The 20,934-nt window shown below is 34.8% G+C and overlaps 1 protein-coding gene across 1 annotated transcript in view; it reads left to right on the top strand.

Annotated features, from left to right (window-relative positions):
* The window catches only part of LRP1B (LDL receptor related protein 1B), a 1,366,825-nt gene that overhangs the window by 703,197 nt on the left and 642,694 nt on the right, over nt 1-20,934 (top strand). Inside the window, exons 18-20 of the mRNA XM_058664204.1 lie at nt 1,403-1,543; nt 6,321-6,446; nt 9,857-9,973. Coding sequence (XP_058520187.1) covers nt 1,403-1,543; nt 6,321-6,446; nt 9,857-9,973 — 384 coding nt within the window. The remainder of the gene's footprint in view (nt 1-1,402; nt 1,544-6,320; nt 6,447-9,856; nt 9,974-20,934) is intronic.

Raw genomic sequence — 20,934 nt, 5'->3', positions numbered from 1 at the left:
CCTCAAAGTCCTTATAAAACAGACATTGTAAAATTCTATGGCAGACCTAGCTCATGGAATGTCATGTGAAATAGGACAATTGAAATTCTGAATAAAAGCCTTTTGAAAAACAAACCTAAACCCACAGAAATACAAAGTGGTTTGCAATATTGTTGTCATTATTTTGGTGCTACTTCACTAAAATAAATCTTTAAAATTCTTAGCAGAATGATGACTCTCTTAAAACTTAGAACTTTCCAATTTCTAGAGATGAATGTTTCTACAATGTTTTTATATGTACCATAAAATCACATGAGAAAATGTTTTGTTATTCTAACTCTGAAATTTATTTATGTGTTAGATCATAATAAGCTTTATTTAATATTATGAAACTATTTTATGTTTCTTCTCAATATCATATATTCTGGATGGTAAAATAAATTTAATTTTAGAATATCATTTTATTTACTTAAGATGTACAACATGGTTTTTCGAGACACATAGTAAATTACTTACTATAGTCAAGCAAATTAAATTATCCATCATCTCTCCTAGGTATCTTTTTTGTGGAAATAACACATAAAATCTAGTCTCAGCAAATTCTAGTGTATAATAGGCATTATATTTTAGTTCTTATATTGTACGTTATGAATTTAGACATATTCTTCCTGTATAATGCCAATGTGTTTCCAAGTTGGTTTCCCTTTGACTGACTTCTGAATTTTTCCAGACCATTCTTTTGGTGACCACTCATCTATTCTCTGTCCTCTGTGTGCAACTTGAACATTTTTGCATTCTACATCCATATGTAGGATTTCAAAATCCGTAAAGATGAACACCACATATTCTGTCTCAAAGTGCCAGCCAAAATTTAAAGAAAAAAGAAAGAAAAGTAAAAGAAGTTCCTGTGTATAACTATTTGGCTGCAGATACAATGTTTTGTCAAATTTTGTTTTAGATCTTTACTAAACAAATAGAGAGGAATTATATAGTATGATAGTTATAATGAGTTTGTGATTTGTTAAAATTTAACCTTATGTGAGAGAAATTGAACATCTTTCCATTTGCTTATGGTCTCCAGCCCTTGCCTAGTTACCTGCTGTACTATGATTATTTGATGTTTACATTGAACTATGTTTACAGGAACATTTAGCCTTTGAGTATAGTATAAATCAGAAATTTTATCTCAAAAAATCATCAACAGAGTGTATGTTAGAAAAAAGCCAGGCATTTGTAACAACTTGGATAGAGCCAGAAGAGGACTGTAGGCTTCATGAAGAAAAGATGGAAAAAAAGCAAATACTGCATGATGTCGTTTATGTGAAAGGCAGAATCCACATGAAAACACACAGTTTACACTGCACTAAGTGAAATGTAGCTCATAGTTTTCACACACCTTTTCTTTTTCTTTTTTTAACTCTAGTTAATCCTGGAGAAATATTACCTCCTATATGTAAAGCTGGAGAATTTCGCTGCAAAAACAGACACTGTATCCAAGCTCGATGGAAATGTGATGGAGATGATGATTGCCTGGATGGAAGTGATGAGGATCCAGCCAACTGCTGTAGGTTTCTACTTCAAGTCATCTTGAATTCCAGTTTTCCTTAGTAGCGGTATAAATTAGCAAAGTAGTTTGTGGGACACCATCTTTTGACCTGGTTTTATTTCTCCAGTCACCCTCTTGTGTAAGTTAGACTAGAGCTGGTCTCCTTTTCGGAGTATTAGAACATTTTATTTTTTCCCCTTTCCTGTGTTTCAGTAACTTTTTTAAATTTCATTTTATTTTTATTGGAAAGTCAGATATACAGAGAGGAGGAGATACAGAGAGAAAGATCTTCCATCTGCTGATTCACCCTCCAAGTGGCCTCAAAGGCTGGAGCTGAACTAATTCGAAGCCAGCAGCCAAGTGCTCCTTCTGGGTCTCCCACACAGGTGCAGGGTCCCAAGGCTTTGAGCTATCCTAGACTGCTTTCCCAGGCCACAAGCAGGCAGCTGGATGTGAAGTGGAGTACCAGGGACACAAACCAGTGCTCATATGGTATCCTGAGGCATGCAAAGATAGATTTTAACCGCTGAGCTATTATACCGGGCCAACATTGTCATAGACACTACACAAGACTTTTTATTTTTTATTCTGTCAATGAATCCCTTCATACCCATGAAAGAGGTTGCTAAAGGGGCCTCTTGGATCTTTGTAAATAAGCAGAGAATCAATTTCAACTCTCTGTAGCCTGATGGTTATTGCACAGCATGTCTGTGTCTTACTCCATCACTCTTTGACCAAAGAACCTTGAAGGAGATCCAAGGAAGCAGATATTGGTATATAGAATATTAACTTGCAGTTGCACTGGAAGAGGGCATAGTGAGAAACATGTATGAGGCACTGAGGTAGAAGTAAAAAATTGATGTTACTCTTTGAAATGGACTTTTTTTTTTTAATAACTGAGAGACAAGACAGATCTCCCATCAACTGGTTTACCTCCGCAAGCTTGCAGCAGGCAGGGCTGATTTGATGCAAAAAACAGCAGCCAGTGAAACAATTCAGGCCTCCTAGAGGATGACAGTTACTCAGTATATCAGCCATGACTGTTGCCTGCTAGCTTCTGATCATCAGAAGCAGGAGTTTGGAAAGGAGCCCAGGCACTCAGTTGTGTACCTCAAACATCCTAAACCAGTGTCTTGACCGCTGATCCTCATGCATATTCCTGAGTTCCCTGCCTCTTACTGTTTTTTTACCTGCTTATCAATGACTGAGATAGGCATAATTTTATCTTTCTAACAGGAATAATTAAATGCCTCAAATCTGTAGGAGGAAAATAGTTTGGAATGCATACTAAATAATATTTTGTAAATATATTTGACTAGAGTCAGTAGCAAATTATTTTGAGAGTTATAATATTTTTATCTGGGGAGACTCATGTTGGACAAATGAATCTTTGAACTTTTACTATGACGTACAACAATTGGTTAAAAGATTTTATTTTAAAGGAAGATTTTTTTCAGCTAAAGGTTTTCAAACTAAATTATTCAATTGACAATCATCACTTTTCTTATTTTTAGAGCCAAAAATGTAAAATAAATATATAACAAAACTTCAAAGATAATTTTTAGGAATAGAAAAGCTTGGTCTGGGCATCAATATTAATCATTGATTTGGACTTTGGAATACATATAAAGAATGTGAAGTTTGAAATTATTCTTTCATGCATTAATTTATATAATGCATAGTATATTGATAGTTGACTAAAATCACTTTTTCTTAATGTTTAATCTGAATTTTAGTATCAGCATAATGTACATTCTATTATATACATCATTGATACCTATCTATGTTTAAAATGGGAACCCATAAATCTCTTAAACCCTAAATTGACACAGCTATTCTAATATTTTGGAGTGAAGGAAGCATTGCATCTAGGGGTCAAGGGCATTTTTTCCATTCTTTTTTTTACAAATCGCATATAATGATCCTTGAAAAAGTAGAGAAAATGATATAATGAAAAAATTACAAATGAATTTCAAAAAATGATTTATATCAAAATGTATTTACCTTTTTATTTTTCTATGAATCTTGATACACGTTTTTAATTTTTTATGGATTAACTGCCTTACAACTTCTGATTCATGTTGATTCATCATGTTAATGAATGCTTCCTACACATCAGTGTTGTCTTAAGTTATAGCAATTCAAACCAAAGAACAGCATAAATATTTCATCACCATGTTACGTCTTTATGTCCATGCTTCTATATGTGTGAGCATTCTTGTTCCATCAACTTAGTAAACAGACGCATCTCTTGTATACATATAGGGACATTGAAATTCCATTATTAGTTTTAGCATGAAGATTTCTAGTCAGTATTTTTGTCTTGATTACTGTTATTATTTTATTTTACGTAATCCAATTCATAGATTTTCCCCAATGTCCTCTTTTGTTTAAAGTTCATATTGAATTTTATCAATAAAATCTGTCTTGTATTTCCTAAATAGCTCGTTATTCATCTTTACTGCTTCTCAAATTTCAGTTACTAAATTAGGCTCTCAAATTTTATATTTTTTCTGGAATTGCATTTATTTAAATATCTGAGTAACCATAGAGATTAACTCTAAAATACTTTGACTAACCTGTAACTTTTTTCCCTCATATTCACATTTAACTGTGAATGTGTCATACCTCCACTTAATCTTTTTATTCTTACCAAGTTGAAGTGCATGCTGATCTTCAAAACCATATTTCTTTCCTTTTCACTAAGCAAAGAAGACTTATTTACCAAGAATAGAATTGGGCAGGGATTGAGGGATGGAAATAAGGACAGACTGGGAATAGAGTGCCAGAAATAGAGTGGGGTAGAAGCCAGAGATTTGAAAGTGGGCTTCACTCCATATGAACAGCAGGCACAATTACTTCCTAAGCTGCTCTTTGGGGACAGGTGCAGTATGCCAGTGGGAACCTGTTGAGGTGGGTGGAAGACATGCAGAGAGGCTCTTTGGTAAAGTGTACAGCCTATTGTTTCAGAAGTTTGGAATGCCCCCAGATGCAGGGCAGGCTTCCTGGTACAATAAGCACTTCATTAGCCTTTAGACTGTCTACACCCAGTTTTATCAGGCCTGGGATTGTCTCTGTTCATTGATGCCTACCCTATTGCATTGCATCAGCTGTTCCCAGTCAGTGAAATGGAGCAAAACTTACAACATCTTTATAGGGAAGACTTTTCAGATGATGAAAGTATCTTCTTAGTTTTTCACAGGTGAAGTTATTCATTCGTCTGCAATTTCCTTCTTGCAGTACTTGCTGCACAATATTGCAATCATATGCTTACATACAGGATATAGCTAATGTATTAATATTACATCATGTCACAGTGTCTTTATAGTCTATCTAGCACTGCAGATAGCATATGCATGAGTGAATGTTTAGGAACAGTGCTACAGTGTCTTCTCTAACCATTTGGTGGTTTTAAGCAGTAGTATGTGTCTGACATCTCATAAGCAATTTTGTGGAATTATTTTTGATCGTGAACTCTCATAATCTGTGACCTTAATTTTTGTTGTCATCCTACCTTGTTATCCTTTAACATTTCATTTCAAAACGTGGAGACTATTTTTGAATTTCTCATTTCCTTCATTGATGAAAATTTCAAAGGTCCTCATTAAGGTTTAGTGAAGTGAATCTGCATAATCTTAGCACCTGAAAATGTTGCCCCTCTAATATATCAGATGACTTTTATTTCTGCTGGGCAGCTATTTTTGTTCAGGTCCATGAAGTCAGTAGAAAATGTTAATCATGTTCAAATGCCAAGGACTTTAAGCCTTTCCCCCTGCTTTTCTTTTTCTTTCCCTTTCTTTTCTTTTTCTTTCTACTATGCACAAATAACAACTTTCTCTTTTTTCTCTTTATTTATTTCATGACATGATTTAATAGGGGGGTCTCACCTCTCACTCCCCTCCCCACTCACCCCTTCCGTCTTACAGTGGATGTCTTTCGTGAATTTTCACAAGTCCATCATGCTGCCACTGAGGTGGACAAAAACTTTCTTAAAAAAGGTACAACTATTTCATTGCCCAAGCTACTTTAAGGAAAATATATGTTAATAACTGACTTCACGTTCCCTATGTAACAACATAGTAAAACAATTTGTGTAAATGCCAAGTAAAACTAAGTTCAACATTTATTTTTATCAAAGGCAGAAATTTTAGGGAAAATTACTTTAAAGAATGTTGAAAGTTTGAAGGTAATATTGAAGAACATATCATTTCATTTTGGTATTCAACCACAAGAGGACAAGAAAAAAATTATTGAAAAGTCTGCTCTGCTTAGATGTTGGTGGTTTAATCCTTAATGGTGCAGAACTTCCAGCAGGAAGATTGGTGTCATCCTTAGGAAATACTGTGGCTGCAGGATTATTTGTTTCCCATGGAGAGGAAACTCATGATTTTTCTAATAAAAAAGTGTGTGAGTTGTCATATTTAGCCTCAACTCTCAGTCATAAGCAATTTGTTTTTTTCTTACATTTTTTCCAGTCTCAAGAAACATTGTGGGAAGCAGAAAAAAAAGTTAGCCTTCTTAGTATTTCTGAAATATTCCAGAGGATAAAGGCAAAATCCCTAGTGTTAGCAAATAACAAAGAAATGAAAAAAAAAATGAATACAGTCCACTTTATAAAACTGTTACAATTAAACAGTTTAGACTATTAATATTTGTTATGAGATCTGAGACATCAATTACAGAAGCTGCAACACTGATTGTGCTGTGCCAATCCCTGGATTTTGAAGCTATAATTTGAAATAATCACACTGTGTACAATTTTAAATAAATAAGCTTATTTCTTCATCGTCTCTAGTCAATCATAGCTGTCCTGATGATCAGTTCAAATGCCACAATAATCGATGCATCCCAAAGAGGTGGCTGTGTGATGGAGCTAATGATTGCGGAAGCAATGAAGATGAATCCAACGAAACCTGCTCAGGTATAGTTCATTCGTCTCTCTCTCTCTCTCTCTCTCTCTCTCTCTCTCTCTCCTTCTCACTATATAACTCTTTCAGCTAGAAAAATAAACATTAAAGATAAAAAGATTTACTTGAAGCTCTACACAATTCTCTTGCAATGTTACTCTGGTTAAAAATACAGGTCAGTGGTTGTATCTAAGCTGAACTTCTCCTGTTCTAATGATCAGATTGCTAAAGTAGTACTGGATTCAGAGTCTTTACACTAAAGCTGGAGTATGAATTATCTTTTACTTAAATTCTTGGGCGTGTTCTTGCTTTGCAATGTAATTTGGCGCTTAATCTCTCTATATGGGTTGACTATTGATATACTACACGTACACGACTTGTTCCTGCTAAATCTTATTTGGCAACGGATGTGGAGTGTGTTAACATACTGTGTTATAAAGGCCAAATCAGAAGAAAAGGTCTTTATTTTCCACCTACAAAAATGTACACATTTTATCTAATATACTTATAGGATTATTTTGTGAAATGTTTTCTGATCGTGACACATTGTTTATGTGAGGTAGGGTTTGTTTCCTTCGTGGCACACCAAGACCTCAAAGCTTATTTCTATTACCATATACTCTATTCCACTGTAATAAATATTTGAACCTCTAGTTAGATTGTCATCACATAAAAATATTTAATTTATTATACAGGTTATGACATTACTAGAAATGTCCTTGTTAGATAGATTAAAAGATGATATTAACAGCAACTAGATCAACATACAGGCTTTCTTTCTTTGCAAAAAATTAAGCCTTCCAAGATGAACATTGTGTGTGTGTGTGTGTGTGTGTGTGTGTGTGTCTGTCTGTCTACTAGAGAAACCAACAGAGTAGCTAATGGAAAGAGAAAATCCTAGAGTTGAAGAAATTCAATTCTTTACTCTTGATTTTGCTCCTGGCTTTCTATTGGAAAGGCTTGTAGCTTTTTGCCCTGCACATTTTTTGTGCATTTGTTACAGTTCTGTAAGGGTATAAATTGTGCCATTATTTGTGAAGTTGGATCATAAATCATTGAACCCATTTGAGTCCTGATTGCTCTGCATCTGCACCAGCTCCCAGATAATGCACCAAGGAAAGCAGTCTGTGATGGTGCAAGCCCTGGGGCACATGTCAGCCATGTGGGAGACCTGGATGAGTTCTTGGCTCATGGCTTCTAATCGGCAAACTTCTGGCTATCCAGACCATTTGAAGACTGAAACAATGTGTGGAAGATTTATCTTAATGCTTTGCTACCTTTCTCTCGCAGTCAGCCTTTAACATAAATATATCTGTAAAAAATGAATGAAAAATAAAAGAAAAAACCTTTTATTATTGAAATCTGTGACATGTGACCATATTAACATAACCATGTTACAATCTATACAAAGTGCTTCCATTTCATTTTACCAGAGTAAGTAAATAAATCACTTAGGAATCACATAAGGATTGTTTCCCAATGGAAAAATGGAAAATTCACATAAACCACTTCCCTTGCTGTATTCTTTTTTATCTGTTTCAACATACAAATGTGTACAAGGACATGTTTCCTAGACAAAATGAATTTGCAATGGGAGATTATTTTGTTACTGAAGTTAGTGGACTATGGCCATTAAGATTGTGACTTTTGTATAAGAAAATCCTTTCTTGTAGGCAGCCAATTTCCTATTTTGCTTCTGCAATTTTCCCCCCATAAATCTATTCAATAAATATTTGTCAAGGCATTGGCAATAGAGTAAGGAACGGCGCATAATACCTTTTGATAAGGACTTAAGAGAGAACCCTAAAGAAAAAACGTGTAAACAGTTCATTATAATGAAGTATGCAAAGTGCTCGTTTTCATTTTATTGTAAATATTGTTTACGTAATTGAGAGAAATGCATGCCCGTGTGGGCCTCTGATTAGGGTGGGGAGAGTCATGTGTGAAAATAGGTGTGAAAATATTTTAGCATTTTTTTTTTCTTCCAGCATTCTCAGAGAAGGAGGGAGAGGGGACTATTCTTCATGACAAACTACCTTGGCACCCAGAGAAGGGGGGAAGTCCTTTGATGATGCCTTAGAGACAGTGGTGTAGAGAAGAATGTTCTGAGGGTGTTACTTTTATGGCTTTGGTAGCTGAGCGTTGTTGGTTTTGTTGCTCCATGATTGAGAGAATCTATTGGTTGACAAAGTCCACCTTAATACGGCAACAGAAGAGGAGAAGGGATATTCCAGAGCCTATAGAATTGTATCATAAAATAATAAATTTAATGTAAATAAGGCTGTCAAGCCAAGTTTCACTGATAACTACAGAAACATAAACCTAGTTCGTCATGTGTCCAACCCACCTATTCAAAACCATCCATAGTCTGAGTGCCCTCTTCCCAATATATCCAGTTTCTTTTGTAATTGAAGGAGAGGATTTATACTGACACATACAGATTTTTAGTTTAGGGTAACAAAAGGCAGTGTGGAAAGGAGCGTGGGGAAAGAAAAATCAAATATTAAAATTAACTAGGTTCATAATTATCATATGCCTGGGGAAAAAAGCAGTGAATCCATGTAGGTTTTCATGCTTTCAAAGCTTGACCTGATTGTAATAGCAAGTTGGAATTGAATTCTCTGTAGAAGATCACCCTTAAACTGAATAAGCTTAAACCTCTGCCTTTGGCTAACACACAGAATGCAAGGTTGTATGTTTGTGCTCATTGGAACCCCGTAGAGAGCCCAAAGCAAAGTTCATTAATATTCTTTGATTAAAAAAAATCAAACCTTAAAAATATAACTGTGCTAAAAATGAGTTCAAAAAACATCTTCAAGCTAAATACATATTTCAGAAAATGATTTTTTTGCATTTTCATTTTGTTTATGGAATATTTAGAGATCAGGAAGGAAATTATTATAGCTGAAAATATTACAGGAAAACCACAGTTATCACAGACAATGAATGCTTCCTTCTGTATAATAGCTATGGTCATCCTAATATATTGCCAAATGTTATGTAAAATTCTTTTTTGTTAATTATAAGTTAGATGCAATTTTATTTGACCATTCATTCATTAACATATGCTGGGGAGATTTTTTTCAATAATGAATTCATAGCTTCAGTTATGGAATTGCATGAGGATTACTGAACATCTTGTCTCTTAGAAGTTAATTTAATTAAATGGCAGTGCATAGCAGGTAATTGGGCTTAATGATAGATCAAATAAAACTTATATTTTAAATATTTCTTCTTAACAGAGACAATATCTTCTGTTGTCTTATCTATCTTATATTTATGCATATATATTATAATATACAATATCTTATGTTGTATATTATATCTTATATTGTAAAGGAAATATTGCATGTTTTGGGATAACCTTAATGTTATTCAAAAGGCTTCTAAACAGATTTTTTTGTATGTTAATTGGTCATTGTAGCCAAAACATGCCAGGTAGACCAGTTTTCCTGTGGAAATGGACGTTGCATTCCCAGAGCGTGGCTGTGTGACCGGGAAGATGACTGCGGAGACCATACAGATGAAATGTCGTCATGTGGTAAGTTTTCAGTGAAATGTGCTTCTAACAGACACTGGCTCTGATAGAACATTCTATCATTATAACCCCCTTTAAACCCCGCTGGTCCCGTATGTATAAAGACATGTCAACAAGGCACAGGTTTTGTTAACTTTCAGCACAGTCCTTGGACACATGTGTATGCTTTCATAACACATTTAGAACATAACCCATGTGCGTGGCAGAAATCAGCATCCTCAGGTAAAGTTATCGGATCCATATGTGACAGGTTGTGTTGGGGGCTAGATAACGTAAGGGTAATTATTACTCCTATGTTTGTAATGTTTGAATTTATCAAAGAGAACAGCTCACTAAATTAGGTTTGAGGTGACATGAAGTAGATTTGTTTCTCATTGGCAAGTATTCGTTCTGTTCTTGGAACAATAAATAGTGCAGGCTGAGACTACATAGTTCATAAATCACTGGGTGCATGTCTATTGTCATGATTCTGCCTGACATTATCATCGACCTAAGAATATTTTTGTTGTTGCCGAACTCCCAGTTACTTTCCACTGACTCTCCTCCTTTGAAAAATAGTAACATTTGCTTGTTCAGAAATTTACAAATGCAGTTGCTCTCATTCGTCCTTTTGTATCAGAATGTCTCAATATTAATTGCTTCAATAATTAGTGAAACATAGTGAAGAAAAAAGATTTTTTTTCTAAGAATTATGGTTTGTCTTAGTTATAACTAAGGATTTCAGAAATTTCAGTGAAAAAAAGTTTGTCCTCAACATAGGCCTAAATAGAACACTTATTAAAAATATAAAACACTTCTGTTTACATTTTAATAATTTAACATGTTAATCCTTAACAGGTGGAATATTAAGTTTTTTTTTATCCCCTCGATTTCTGTGCCTCTGTTTAGAAGACGCATTATCTTTACTGCCGCAGCCTTTCTTTTTAAGAATTTTCTTAGGCTGTAAAATTAAGCTCCATTACTCATTTTAGTTTTAAAACCTTTGAATAAAGCATAGATAAAATCATTCACACTATTTGGTATGATAAAAGCAAGAGATGTATTGAAGTAGCCGGCAATAAAGAGTCACACAATAAGTAATGAATTATATACATCTTCTGAGTAGAGTATCTGGGCCTTGAGCACGAAAACAAGTTGAAAAATGTGTCCTCATTGCTTTGCACTGCCTGGGATTATTTTACTGAAGGGTGATAATATTTGCTAGTAGATTGCCCTACATTTTTTTAAGTAAAACTTGATTCTAGTTCTGTTTTACACTTCATCCATCTAGGATAAAACAGAAAGCTAATGAACAATAGGAGAAGATGAAATATAAAGAGACCATGGAATTAGAGACCCAAGTCAGCTAAGAAATGTCATAAAAATAAAATGCATTTGGGAAATAAAGCACCAACTCATTGCAAAAAAGAACTTCTAACAGGTCTTTGATTAATTATTCTTTTGTATAAAGAGAGGCAGGAAGAACCTAAAATTCAAATAATGTTCTAAATACTTTGTTCATATACTTGCTAACATCTGTGAGATGGTAGTAAGATAAATTTTAGGAACTGCCAGAGAAGTAATTTATTTTTGAATGTTTATAACGTATCTATGAAAAGCATAATCATCCACATTTTAAAAAACAAAGGGCTTGAAATTTAATTAACTAATTAGTAAAAGAATTGAAATTAAAAGACAGTAATTTGTGTGAAATGATAAAAGTAATGAGTAGCAAGTTATGGCTGTGGATTCATTCAAGCTTGTAGCTAAACCCCAAGCATTTCAAAGTGAATTTTTTTTTTTTTGGTGTACAGATTGAAAAGGCAATGGCATTGTGTTACCCTGAACATCTTCCTTAAATGAACTAATAGATCTTCATGTTGTGTCTGTAAATGTTTTAACATCTCCTGCAGGAGAGAAGTCCCAATGTGGTGCTTGCCAGTTAATATCCCTCACGTAATATCAACTTACCAACCTGATTCTGAAATATGTAACTGGGAATGAAAAGGCAGTAACAAACTACAGTGTCTTCACTAGACAAGCAGAATAGGAAAAGTAACTGCAGGAGAAGTGTGATAAAATCAGAAGAAAATTATGGGTTTTGGGTATTGATTTTTCTTTCTCTTGGATATTGTTTATTTGAAAATTTAGGCTACTCTTTAAAATGAAACCATGTGCTTAATCATTACCTTCCTGGCATCACACTAAATTTAATCATTAACTTTCAAAACGTGGTACACAAGATTCCCAGCACACAAACAGCTATGTGCATATGATTTCTTAGATGATTCATAGTTTAGTTCCAAAATATAGCCAAATTTTGTGAAATATCAATATACCATTCACACAGGTCATTGTTAGTACTATTTCCTCTGCAAGTTGTCAAAAACATATTTTTCTTAAAATATGTTACTCATTTCAGAAACCTACATCTACCACTCAGGTTGCTATTTTCAGTAAAATTTATTAACTTGAGAAAAGGGGACAGAGAAACTGTGTTAGCAGTAATCATGCTGGTAAAGTTGTAAGATACAGTGTATTTGCTATAACTGAACTTATCCCTTCACTGAATATAAGATGAAAAACTGCAATTTTTAAAGGAGTAGTTACGTTAAATGGCATTACTGTAATAACGTAGATTTTACTAATATCTAATTTTATTAAGCATCATAAAATTTTTATGTTTGCCATGGGCACTGATCAAGTTTATAGTTGTTTAATTCTGCTAGAAGATTCTGCAACAATTTTTTTATACTTCTTCATGAACAAGATGGATCATGTTCAAAGAAAACTGTTTTGTACCAAAATAGTATCAAACTTGTATTTTTAAAGTATGCATAAATCTGTGACCAAGAAATACTTGAAGTATTCAGAAATTGTTAAAACTGTTGCAGTTAGAGATACAGATTTAAGTTTAATTCTCTATAACCTGTCTAAAAATAATTCACTTGCCTTTATACATTGATTCACATTTCCTCATCACTTTCACAATTTAATCAGCAATTCTCATGGAATCTCCTCCTTTTGACCCTTGATCTCTATAAAGGTTGATCCACTGGTTTTTCTACAAAATTGAATTTTGTAATGCTTACATTTTACAAACACTTGTTCTAAACACTGTTGTTCCCTACAGAACGGCAGGGTACATGGTATCTCTGTGTTCTTAATATTGGATATTAGATAAGTCAGACAGTACTGTGCAATAGCTATAATTCTATCACTACACGTATGTGTTTGTAACTTTTCCACCTCATTCCTACTTTTTTATTATCTCCTGTGCAAATTTGTTGAAACATACCCACTAGTACTCATGACTATGGAAAGGTTTATTTCATGCCTAGAAACTTAGAATATATTTTTGAAAACCAGCCATTCAGTCCCTTAAATGTTAAACAAAATAACTGGAGCACAGGATGCTCTGTGTCAAAGATGCAGAATACATTAGTAGATGTGACACACACTGAATCTCGGTCTCATTCACCATTAGTTGTCTTTTTTCACTGATTTTGTTAATTGAGGTGAAATTTAATACATACCTTATCCAGTAGAAAAAATATGTTCTAAAACTAATTCCAGGGTTGCTCATCTAGTCATTAATTGTGTATTTTCAGGAAAAGTAAAAACTGGGAATTTCAAATTCTTTAATTCTACTGGTGGGCAGCTCAGTTGTCACAATATTGTTTTCTTGTGGAACCAATATCCACCTTCATAACAATTCTGCCCATTAATACTGGTTCAGTACATATCTGACATTAACCAGAGTATATCTGTTAAGATAACTGAAGAGGCTAGTAATGTTGTGACCCAATGGATTAACCAGCTGCTATGTGTATCCCGATCACCCATTTGGGAGATCAAAAGGGTGGTTCCTGGATGCTGGCTTCATCCTGGCCATGAATTGGTTATTGCAGCCATTTGGGGGATAAGCCAGGAGATGGAAGACTGTTTCATTCTCTCACTCTCTCCTGTCCTGCTTTTTTACTGCCCCTCTTTTTTCCTGCTTTTAAAATAAATAAATACGTTTAAAAGAGTTACTTGCTGACAATCTCAAAGTAGGTATGAGAGATCTTGAAAAAACTGATGGAAATGTGCATCATAAAACAGAGGCATGGATTTAAAAATATTTCATACCAAAATAGAAATGTATTTGATTTCATCTTTGCAGAAATTGTTTGAACTCGCTTTGTAGATGGACGGGGTTCACTCCATTCCAGACTGTCATTCATAGACTTGGTTCTCTAACAATTCTTAGCCTCTTTACAGTTTTATAGCTTGGAATGCATTTCCACCACAATAGGGATACTATTGGCATCTGCTAGTCTTCTACAAAGATTTTGTAACACTTGTATCGAATTGTATAACAAAAACTGGTATTTTGTGAAGCCAAGAAAAATGTTCTTAATTAAACTGATGCAAAAACAACATTCCGTGGATAAAGTTTTAAATGAACTATACTCAGTCACCTAAACTTTGGATATTCTTATATATCATGGGACTACCTCTCAAAAGTTTGAAAAATTTACAGAAATGCCCTATTTATAGCACTGTGGCGATTTATTTCTATGAAAATGCATCAGCGAAATTTAAATTTGCTGGCATAATATGTTTTTATTTTATTTGTGTCATAGCAACCTCTACCAATACTGAATAAAAATATTTTGACACACTTATCCTACAATTATTGTCAGAGTTTTACATTAACCTTTATCTGTCCATAGTTTCTAAGATTTCAATTGGGAGAATATTTTTAACATTTTTATTGACCTCTCCCAATATTCCATTAATTTCAAAATGACCACCAGTATTCTGAAGTGTAAAGTTTTTGATATTCACTTTTTGTACAATGACATATCAAGAGAATAATAATCTTCTATTTTTACAAGTAGTTGCTTTGGTTCTCTCTTGCTTCAAATTTGAAGTTTTAGTTTCTTCCCCAATCTTTTCCTTATTTTCCAATTTGACAATACTAATTTTTATTGAAGGGATACACACCAAAGAAATTGTGAAACTGCTGCTGTGCACGGATATATTTCTGGCTTAGGATTGTTTTCCCTTCTTTGATACCTTTATATTTGAATATTCTGTTTTGTTTATTAATGTAATTCAAGCTTCTGCTAAATTGCCTTTCTGTTAACTTTTAAGGCAAGTGTCCTGATTTTTGCATCTGTCATCTGTTACAGTTTCTTCTTTAGAACACACTGGACCAGTGTGGGTGGTGAATAATGAAACCCACCAACAAAAATGGTTAAAAGGGCTTTCTGATTCCCTAATAGAGCTTCTCCCAACTTTCGTGGTTGAGGATATCAATTGCCTGAGGTGCTTAATGCTGATGAAGATTCCCAGACAGCACCCCTCTCCATCAAAGATCGCATTAGGTTGCCCTTCAGATGAAGTCAAGAAATCAGTATTCAAGGAAAGACACCTCACTATTCTACTGAAACAAGATCCGAGGATGTAAGCTCTGTGATTTCACAGTTGCCCGCAAACGAGAGATTCTCAGGGCTACCACAACAAACCACAGCTTTAGAAAAAACATACTATTCTTCCACATTGGTAGGGACCAAACTGCATAATTAGGGTGTCATCAGCAGTTCAGGGATGCTTTGGCAGAGCCTTCGGGGCCTTGCCTCTTTCAGCTTGTGCTTGTCATCGGCATTGCTTTGCTAGTAAGAGCAAAACATTTTCCTTTTTGTGTGTGTTTGTATGTCCCAGGTATTCTTTTTTTTAAATTTTTTAAAATTTATTTTTTATTGATTACATTGCATTATGTGATACAGTTTTATAGGCACTGGGTTCCCCCTTCCCCCATGGTGGATTCTTCCACCTTGTGAGCAAAACATTTTCTGCCTCCTCCTTCACACCGCTTTCTTCCCTGTGTTGCTGTAAAATCTCCCCCGCCTCCGCCTTTTTTTTTTCTTTTCTTACACAGTAACACCAGTTGTGGCTTTGGGTCTGAATCCAGGATAATCTCATCTCCAGATGTATTACTTTATTATATCTGTAAGGATTCTACTTCTAAATAAGTCTGTCTTCATAGATATAACTGTGCTTGAGCATATGATATTAGTAGATCAGCTGCATCTCAGGCACTTTTGGTTCTCATTTCATCAATTGATTCAGAATAGAGACTTAGTCATAGTTAATTTTAAAACCTGCTCAGATGATTTTAATATACATTGAAAATTTTCAAACACTGTTCCAGCATCTGTACAATAAGCCCTGCCTCCTGGTCACTTACATGGTCTGTCTATTTTATCTTCTCTACCTTTAGACGCCCTTGCTTTTCCATCTCATCCAGAGTTCTATACTCTCTGGAGCAAAGCATGCCTCACCAGCCATCGGGTGGATCTGAGAGGCAATAATAGTTCTAACTGCCTTTATGGGAATTGATGTTGCCGAGGTAGTTGGAAGCATTGTTGTAGAATGCCCAAATTGGATCCTCTCCCTGAATGTGCAGAAAGTCTGTCATTGACATTGGAGTGGTAGAAGAAAGCAGGTTTTTTTTCTCTTCTTTTCTTCTTCTTTTTTTTTTTTTTTTTTAACAAAATGCAAGTAAAGAGACAGGCAGCTATTGCTTAGGAGGAGTTAGAGGTTAAAATTGGTCCTGATTGGTGTGTGATTAACTTCTGTGCTAGTGTCCAATTGATTGTTGAAGCTCATGACCTCCCTTTGGCCAGTGATACTATGCTCTTAGAAATAGGTGACGGCTAGGAGGTCTTTCGTTGGTCTAGCGGTTATATGAATGCAGCAGTTACATTCTGTCCAGATACTGGAATTCCCCTGCCCAAACCACTCCAGGGCAGTGCAGGCAATTGCATTTCTTATCTATTGGAGAAGCAAATGACTCTTGAGTCCCTGATTAGCTTAAAAGGTCAGCTGGATTATTCCCTTAAGTCAGGGAATGTCCTTTAATAAAGGGCAGGCAAGTATACCGTGTGCTAAGGGAGACAGACAGGAGTCTGGGTTCTGCTTTTACATGAAACGGTTCACTATGAAATTATTGTCCTTTTACATTTGCATCAACAGGAAATGTGGAGTCTTCAGAGACGTAAGGAGTGTCGATGTGCTCATTGGTTAAATGAACACACACACACAAACCATGGCACAGACATACACATATAAATCAAGTTAAAATGAAATAATACATGTAAAAATCTAGATAGTGAATGGCATATGACCATTCCAGGAAGTTTCACAGATTTGTCTTTTTTTTCTTACAAAACATTTTCTATTCTCAAATGTATATAATTTCACCCAACAGTGTAGTTGACACAAAATGAACTTGTTTCAGAAAGTAACAACATTTCCCAAAACTTTAATTTTGTAAATTTATTGTTTGAATTCTTATATTGATCCTAAATCCATTTAGCTTTTTTCATGCTAAATTGGCATCTTGTGAGCAGAAGTTCTATGTATATTTTCCTAAAATGTAACCAGTATGTCAGTAAGTGATTTCTGTTACTGTAATCCTGTGTCATTGATGGTACAGTCTTTAGGGCAGATGTAAAATCTTCATGTGTAAGTACTTTGCTACTTTATTTAAAAGTAAAATTCCACTTTGTCTATATAAAGTGCTTTTCTACCTGGCTATGTAGACCCAACCATGAATTACAATTTGCTTTGTTGATACAGAAGCGTTTCATACTCTTTCTCCATTCAGTCTTTGCAAATAGGACTACATCAAACAATAAAATGAAGAAAAATACTCCTGTATTACCTGAATTCTAAAAGCTTGGTTTCTAAAATTCTAGGCTCAGTGTATTTCCACATTGTCATTCATTTCTATTGCTATTTCTGAAACATATGTATGTATAAATGTTTGTAAATTTATATTGCTATTCCTAAAGCTACATATACACATTTAGCATGTAAGCTCTTACTATATATATACATACACACACATGCACACATATATAGCCTTAGCATGCAAGCTGTTACAAATCTAATAGTCATTCTACCTAATCCATTTCACTATTACCAGTGACATTACAAACTCAGCCTATTTCAATAAGTATAGTTAACATTGCTAAGTTTCTTAAAATATTTGTTTCCTCTTAGCTACAATACACTGTAAGTTTAAAAGTTTTTAATCTGTAAATGATAAAACATACTACACAACTTTAGAGAAAATGATATATCTAATACAGATCTTTTACATGGTATGTAGCTAACGAAAATTAGCAAAATATTGATGAGCATCATATTTCTTTCAAAATAATTGCATTTGAGAGGATTATATATTGATTGCCTGTGATTCCTTTTAATTCATATACTAGCTATATTTTGTTTATGTAATATTCTTGCACTTGAAGCTATTGACACTTCATTGTGGTCAAGGGGAAATATATTTTCCTAAAATTTGCTTATGAACACACCCCCACACATACACCCCCCACACACAATGTGAGTTTTTTTATTAGGCAGTTGTAAAATTCCATTTGACAGCATAGCTGGATCAGCATATTAGTACATGGATAAATGACATTAATCAAATTTATTAGCCTTATTTTTCTGTGTGCTTATCTTTATTTTGCTTTAAAAAACAATTTTTCTGACATGTGTTTTCTCTATTATGTTCAAACTGTCAGTAATGAAAACAGTCTTACAATGTGTTTAGGCTGCTGTTTATGAGGTCAGCTTCCTACATCAGAGTGTGGGTTCATATGCTCTCTGCTGAACCTCTAATCCAGCTTCCTGCTAAGTCACTTGAGGAGGCAACAGCAGACGGTCCTTCCACTTCGGTGGGTGTCCCAGATGGGACTCCAGGCTTCTGGCTCTGGCCTGCTTTCTGGCCCTTGGCTGTTATTAGTCATTGGGGAGAGTGAACTGGATGAATAATCTCTCTCATTCTCTCTCTCTCTCTCTTTTTGTGCTACCTTTCGGGAAAATACATAAATACTCCTATAAAAATTTTTTTCTGTGTTTTTGAAAATTACCTTTTCTAAATGAGATATCTTTAATATGTACTCTTTGCAAGAAAAAAACTGAAATTTCCTCAAATAATATCTGAAAAGAAATGACAAAACTAATTTACTTGATATATAAACATCTCATGTTTGCGATTTTGATATAAACTATTTGAATTATCTGTGAACTTTCATTGACTATTTCTAACTTACAAAAGTGTTAAATGATTGCAGGGGATGAAAATTCTAATTTCATTGTTCAATTATTACATTCAGATTATAATTGAACAAAAACTTGTATTGCTAATTATTTGCAATTATGTGATAAATTCATGATCACTATTAATATAGGATTACTAATTATAGCAATAATCATGACAATATCTGATTACTAGCAGTTAATAGCAATGCATTTATTATTCACAATAAGTTACTATTTGCAATTAATACTAATTTTTATAATACAATAATAAAAGGGACTATTTTATTGTTAAATTTGAATCCACTTTTTGGATCTAAATTTTCTTCTGCTGACCCCTAATGTTTAAAAACCAAGGTTCGCAGGGAGAGTGTTAGGATGCTATTTAAGCTGCTCAAGTCCAATGTAAAAGCTACTTGGGCTCAGTTCTGAGCTCTGGTTCTTGTTTACTGCTTCCTGCTAATGAAGACCCTCAAAGGCAGTGGGAATGGCTCGAGGAACTGGGTTATTCTGAGTGGTACCAGATCTCCGTATTGTGTTCCTAGCTTGACACTTTGGTTCTGGCCCGACCTGGTTTTTGAAGGATTTTGAGTTAATCAGAAGATAGGAAAAGATGAGAGCATTCTTTCTTTTCACTGTCTCCCCCAACCCTTCCCTATCTCTTTAATCTCTTCTCACCCTTTGTCCCTTCTGTGTCTCTCAAAAACAAGAAGTGCACTAATGTACTTCACTTTATCTCTCATTTACTGTGTGAGCTGTACGGCTGCTCCCAGCACAACTGTCCCTTCCCTCTAAAGGCAGCAAACGCTCCTCCTGCTTTCAAAAACAGGGCTTTCCTTTCACGTACGTCTGCCTTCTCTGTCTCTAGCCAAGCATCATTAGTTAAGAAGGTGAGTTATTAATTTTTATAAAGGTCTTACCTTTTACTTGACTGACTGTCTTTTGGGGGTTGAAGGCAGTAGTTGAATCACTCCAAATTCAATTTTGTGATACATTTGCAAATCAAATCAGGTGTTATTTTTTGGTAAAGATTGATTTCATTTACTTGAAAAGTAGCATGACAGAATGACAGGAAGAGAGAAAGTGAGTTAGAGAGAGAGTGTGAGAGAGAGAATAAGAGAGAGAGAGAGAGAGAGAGAGAGAGAGAGAGAGAATATCTTCCACCTTCTGCTTCACTCACCAAAGAACTAGAAAGCTGGGGCTAGGCCAAATAGAAGCCAGGACCTGGAACTCCATTCAAGCTTCCCACATGATCAACAAAAGACACTACATGGGCCATCTTCCAAAGCTTTCCCAGTGCCTTCGCTTGGAGCTAGACTGAAAACCAAACTTGCAAGACTAGCCCTGGCACTCCAATGAGATTCCAGCATTGTGAGTAGAGGCTCAATCCTCTGTGGCACAATGGCATAGCAACCCCATTAATTTTGACAAAGTTGTTATGGAAGTTCTGATGTTTCACTACAGGGACTTTGTTCTCTGCAACAACTTTTCTGAAATTCTTTCAATTTCTCAATCACTTTAATGTTCTATTATGTTGTTCTTCAAAAGTCCTATCCTCTTTCTTTGGAGCTTTCGAAAAGCCATCTTCTCCTATTGTATTTGATTTAACTCAGACAAATCATTCATATCAGCTTTTATATAATTTCCCCTTGGAAGCAAAGACTAACCTACAAACTGGCATTGTTGTGTAGCAAGTAAAACTTTTGCCTGTGACTCCAGCATTCCATATTGCAGCTTCTCCACTTCTCAACACAAGTCCTTACTAATTTTTCCACAGAAGTAGTGTTAAACGGTCTGTGTGCCGGCGTCCCTGTTACTCAAGTATGAAGCACAGGTGAATCTCCTGGCTCCTGGTTTCATATTGCCACAGCCCTGGCTGT

Source organism: Ochotona princeps, chromosome 5 (genome assembly GCF_030435755.1).
Source record: "Ochotona princeps isolate mOchPri1 chromosome 5, mOchPri1.hap1, whole genome shotgun sequence".
In the NCBI taxonomy this organism is placed as follows: Eukaryota; Metazoa; Chordata; class Mammalia; order Lagomorpha; family Ochotonidae; genus Ochotona; species Ochotona princeps.
The sequence above is the reverse complement of the archived record's forward strand: the minus strand, read 5'-3'. Positions and strand labels throughout refer to the sequence as shown.